This window comes from Ranitomeya imitator, chromosome 8 (genome assembly GCF_032444005.1).
Source record: "Ranitomeya imitator isolate aRanImi1 chromosome 8, aRanImi1.pri, whole genome shotgun sequence".
Lineage (NCBI taxonomy): Eukaryota > Metazoa > Chordata > Amphibia > Anura > Dendrobatidae > Ranitomeya > Ranitomeya imitator.
The window spans coordinates 57,542,540-57,548,539 of NC_091289.1; the positions used below are offsets into that span (position 1 = coordinate 57,542,540).

General features: G+C 46.3%; 1 protein-coding gene across 1 annotated transcript in view; it reads left to right on the forward strand.

Moving 5' to 3' along the window:
* The window catches only part of KDELR3 (KDEL endoplasmic reticulum protein retention receptor 3), a 28,346-nt gene extending 22,346 nt beyond the window's left edge, over positions 1-6,000 (forward strand). Inside the window, exon 5 of the mRNA XM_069736974.1 lies at positions 5,304-6,000. Within this exon, the coding sequence (XP_069593075.1) occupies positions 5,304-5,344 (41 nt within the window). The 3' untranslated portion in view covers positions 5,345-6,000. The remainder of the gene's footprint in view (positions 1-5,303) is intronic.

The following is a 6,000-nucleotide window of genomic DNA, read 5'->3' on the forward strand; positions in this document are numbered from 1 at the left end:
GGCATACAACTCCTGATAACCCAAAAAACCTGTCTCAATAAATTAGCATATTTCACCCATCCAATCAAATAAAAGTGTTTTTTAATAACAAACAAAAAAACCAACAAATAATAATGTTCAGTTATGCACTCAATACTTGGTCAGGAATCCTTTGGCAGAAATGACTGCTTCAATGCGGCGTGGCATGGAGGCAATCAGCCTGTGACACTGCTGAGATGTTATGGAGGCCCAGGATGCTTCAATAGCGGCCTTAAGCTCATCCAGAGTGTTGGGTCTTGCGTCTCTCAACTTTCTCTTCACAATATCCCACAGATTCTCTATGGGGTTCAGGTCAGGAGAGTTGGCAGGCCAATTGAGCACAGTAATACCATGGTCAGTAAACCATTTACCAGTGGTTTTGGCACTGTGAGCAGGTGCCAGGTCGTGCTGAAAAATGAAATCATCTCCATAAAGCATTTCAGCCGATGGAAGCATGAAGTGCTCCAAAATCTCCTGATAGCTAGCTGCATTGACCCTGCCCTTGATGAAACACAGTGGACCAACACCAGCAGCTGACATGGCACCCCACACCATCACTGACTGTGGGTACTTGACACTGGACTTCAGGCATTTTGGCATTTCCTTCTCCCCAGTCTTCCTCCAGACTCTGGCACCTTGATTTCCGAATGACATGCAAAATTTGCTTTCATCAGAAAAAAGTACTTAGGACCACTTAGCAACAGTCCAGTGCTGCTTCTCTGTAGCCCAGGTCAGGCGCCTCTGCCGCTGTTTATGGTTCAAAAGTGGCTTTACCTGGGGAATGCGGCACCTGTAGCCCATTTCCTGCACACGCCTGTGCACGGTGGCTCTGGATGTTTCCACACCAGACTCAGTCCACTGCTTCCTCAGGTTCCCCAAGGTCTGGAATCGGTCCTTCTCCACAATCTTCCTCAGGGTCCGGTCTCCTCTTCTCGTTGTACAGCGTTTTCTGCCACATTGTTTCCTTCCAACAGACTTACCATTGAGGTGCCTTGATACAGCACTCTGGGAACAGCCTATTTGTTGAGAAATTTCTTTCTGGGTCTTACCCTCTTGCTTGAGGGTGTCAATGATGGCCTTCTTGACATCTGTCAGGTCGCTAGTCTTACCCATGATGGGGGTTTTGAGTAATGAACCAGGCAGGGAGTTTATAAAAGCCTCAGGTATCTTTTGCATGTGTTTAGAGTTAATTAGTTGATTCAGAAGATTAGGGTAATAGGTCGTTTAGAGAACCTTTTCTTGATATGCTAATTTATTGAGACAGGTTTTTTGGGTTATCAGGAGTTGTATGCCAAAATCATCAGTATTAAAACAATAAAAGACCTGACAAATTTCAGTTGGTGGATAATGAATCTATAATATATGAAAGTTTAATTGTAATCATTACATTATGGTAAATAATGAAATTTAACACTATATGCTAATTTTTTGAGAAGGACCTGTATAATGCTGTGCCATATAGAATGCTCTGCACCGTACTTTATGGCCCCATAGATGTGCCATATAAAGCTGTGCCATATATAATGCTCTGCACCGTACTTTTTGGCCCCATAGATGCTCCTTATATAATGCTGTGCCATATAGAATGCTCTGCACCGTACTTTATGGCCCCATAGATGTGCCATATAAAGCTGTGCCATATATAATGCTCTGCACCGTACTTTTTGGCCCCATAGATGCTCCTTATATAATGCTGTGCCATATAGAATGCTCTGCACCGTACTTTATGGCCCCATAGATGTGCCATATAAAGCTGTGCCATATATAATGCTCTGCACCGTTCTTTATGGCCCCATAGATGCTCCTTATATAATGCTGTGCCATATAGAATGCTCTGCACCGTACATATTGGCCCCATAGATGCTCCTTATATAATGCTGTGCCATATATAATGTTCTGCACCGTACTTTTTGGCCCCATAGATGCGCCTTATATAATGCTCTGCACCGTACATATTGGCCCCATAGATGCTCCTTATATAATGCTGTGCCATATATAATGCTCTGCACCGTTCTTTATGGCCCCATAGATGCTCCTTATATAATGCTGTGCCATATATAATGCTCTGCACCGTACATATTGGCCCCATAGATGCTCCTTATATAATGCTGTGCCATATATAATGCTCTGCACCGTACTTTTTGGCCCCATAGATGCTCCTTATATAATGCTGCTGGTGCTGCCATAAAAAAAAAAAATCACATACTCACCTCTCTTGCTCAGGACGCCGGTGCTTTCAATATTTACCTGCTCCTCGTGCGGCTCCGTCTCCAGCACTGACGCTCAGCAGAGGGCGCGCACTGACTACGTCACCGCGCCCTCTAACCTGAGTGTCACTGCTAGAGGACGCTGCAGACGGAGCCGCACCGGAGCGAGGAGCAGGTAAATATAGCGCAGCGCTGCGCTCCCCTTACCTGCTCCTGGCGCGGTCCCTGCAGTCCCTGGCTTCCCCGGCGCTGCAGCTTCTTCCTGTAATTGAGCGGTCACAGTTACCGATCATTTACAGCAATGAATATGCGGCTCCTCCTCTATGGAGGCGGAGCCGCCTATTCATTTCTGTAATGAGCGGTGCCATGTGACCACTCAGTACAGGAAGAATCTGCAGCGTCGGGGAAGCCAGGGACTGCAGGGACCGCGCCGCAGCAGGTAAGTATAACTACACAGCCCCCGCTCCCCCTCACCTGCCGACCCCCGGGTATATGACTCGAGTATAAGCCGGGAGGGGGACTTTCAGCCCAAAAAAGTGGGCTGAAAATCTCGGCTTATACTCGAGTATATACGGTAATTATGTTGGCAGATACAAATGTAATTAATTTACATAAAATTATATATATTATAAATATATATATATATATATATATATATATATATATATATATATACACACACACATACACACGCATACATACATATTGGGATTTTTGTGTACTCCCCTTAAAATCCTTTTCTTCGAGCTATTCATTGGGGGACACAGACCATGTGTATGCTGCTGCCACTAGGAGGCTGACACTAAGTGATACAAAAAAAGGTCGCTCCTCCCCTGCAGTATACACCCTCACATTGGCTCTCAGCTAACCAGTTCGGTGCAAAAGCAGTAGGAGATCAATAACATATGAGAATATATTATATCAAATTATATATGAGAGTATAGCATGTAAAAATATATGAGTATAGCATGTGAAATTATATATGAGAGAACAGCATGTTAATTATAAAAAAAACAAGCACAAACTAATAACTGGGCGGGAGCTGTGTCCCCCAATGAATGGCTCGGAGAAAAGGATTTTACGGTGAGTACACAAAAATCCCTATTTCTCCTTCGCCTCATTGGGGGACACAGACTGTGGGACGTCCCAAAGCAGTCCCTGGGCGGTAACAACATCAGATCAGACCCTGTGTAACGCTACTTACAAGTGCGCCACCGTGGCCTGCAGAGTCCGTCTGCCCAGACTCACGTCTGCGGAGGTCTGGGAATTATGGTGCTTCAAGGGTGCATGCGGGCTGGATGAACCCGCAAAGTTGACATACGCGCTTTGCTGACGCCTGGTGTCTAGAACCCAAGGAACCTCGATCAATCGAATGAAGTGAAGATAGGCGGACGTCTAACACGAGGACTTTAGGATGTATAAAGAATCCACCAGACTAACATGGCTGAAGACACGGCTAAGCCCTTCCTGAAAAAACGCCACGAAGCCACAATGAGGTGTACATCCTCTCGTAGGACGCCGTCCTCGACAAGTACTTATTCTGGGCTCTCACATTGTCCAGGGAATGGGGCACCCATTCCCTTTTGTGGACTGGAGCTGAAAGAAGAAGGAAGAACGATGCCCTCATAACAGTGGAAGTACGATACCCCTTTGGAAACAAGGGACAGGGACGGGCTAAGGACAACCTTGCCTTGATGGAAATAAGGAAAAAAGATCTGAAGGAACAGAGCGGCCAGCTCCGAAGACTCATCTGAATTGACCTGGACAACGCGGATGTCCAGGATCACTGGAGCCTTCCCGTTTCCTAAAGACCCTTGGAACTAGTGGAAAAGGCGAGAAGGAGCTGGTATCACAGAAGAACCAGAGCATGCACTACGATGGCTATTGGGTGTCGAAGCCGAATCATGAACTCGAGTACATTGGCGTTCAGGCTGGACGCCATCCGATCTACATCTGGAGTGCTCCAGTGAAGGCAGATATGTTGGGAGACTTCCGGATGAATTTCCCACTCACTTGAGGCGAGACCTTGGCGGCTGAGAAGCTGCCGCCCAGAGCTGTACTCCTTGAATGAGTACTGCCGAGATCACCGGATGATAGATCTCGGCCCATCAGAGAGGGTGAGGTACATAGGTCAAGGTGTCTGACCGCGGGTACCTTCTAGATGATAGATGTATTGCACGGCCGTGATAATATCCAACTGAATTTGGATGAGGAGACCTGCCAGAGAGCATTGGGCCTGCTGTAGGCGCAGAGGTACCGTTGGGATCTCCAGAAAAAAACTACCCAAGGATACTCATAGCAAATCGGATGGATGAGGGCAGGTACGGACTGGTGCTGAAATTCAGCCCTGTCTTGAGGACCCGCTTCTTTTAAGGACGTAGCAGAAGAGATAGCCCACGACCAGACAGGCCGTTCTGGCATTTGCCAGAATTGCGTGATGGCCATTCCAGCCCAGAATGAGGGGATGAGTGACCAAGTTCGGTGCAGTGGGGGCTGCTCGGATGCCATGCTGGAAAGTGCCTCTGAACAGCCGAGGGTAAAACCTGGTGGGCAGGGCTGCATGTCCGGCAATAGGCCTGGCTGCAGAAGAGGATACTGGAGGCGACACTCCAGTGCTCGTCTGATAAGGGAGGGTGGAGATCGGTGCCCTTGAAGGGACCCGTCGCCCCTAGAATCAGCTCAGGTAGTGGCATCCCACGTCGCAGGAGAGGATACGGAGAGGTAAAACTCCCGTGCTCGCCTGTTGTTGGTTCGGGGAGATCGGAACATGAAAGAATCCGTCGCCTCATTCGTCCGTTGTAAAGGTAAAAAGAGTTTTTGGGATCTGAATAGCAGACCCGTCCGTGTGCCTCCTACGGACACTAAGCAAGAACTGGTTAGCTGGGAGCCAGCAGGAGGGTGTATCCTGCAGGGGAAGAGAGAACTTTCTTTGTATCACTTAGTGTCGCCTCCTAGTGGCAGCAGCAGCATACACCCATGGGCTGTGTCCCCCAATGAGGCGAAGGAGAAATATATATTTGTATATATTTTAGTGCTCAAGTATATAAATATGAATAATGTTTCTGTCTCACTAAACAGTTCTTCGTGGCAAGAAGCTCAGTCTCCCGATGCCAGTTTAATGCCATGCCTCCAAGACTCATCCCTAATGACGCATTGAACAAGCCGTGACCTAAGGGAAGGACAGGTTCAGTCTGAATTTACTCTACACGCCCATTAACTCATTCCAGAATTGGGTGAGGAGTGAAGCCTGTGAGACGGCCAACTAAGAGTGCATTAAAATTGCTCTTCTGGGGAAGGGGGGGTGCAATGAGTCGAATTCTTAAAGAAGATGAAAGTATGCAGAATATTTGCTGGTCCTGACAATCGGACAGGAAATCTGGTTTAGATATAAGGTGTGGTTTTCTTTGTTTTATATTTTGGTCTCTTTCCTGATAATCCAATATATTTGGCATATAAACTTGTAAATATCTTTGTATGAATAAAATCAACAATGATGCTCTGTAGACAAACTGGGTCACTTATATGCTTTTTATGGCTTTTTGCCTCTATAAAAAAATTTGCCAAGTGTTTTTCTAGAGCTCATGTGCAACTAATTTTTATGGATCAATACATGATCAGGATATGGAAACTCAGCAGCCCAACGCTGGGATGGCCGGGGTATACAGTCAGTGACTTGGAGTCAAAATATATTGCCTATTTTGAACAATAATCATGTAATGTAATGTTTGGTATACACCAAAATAATAAAAAAAACTTTTCTAAAGTATCAACATAA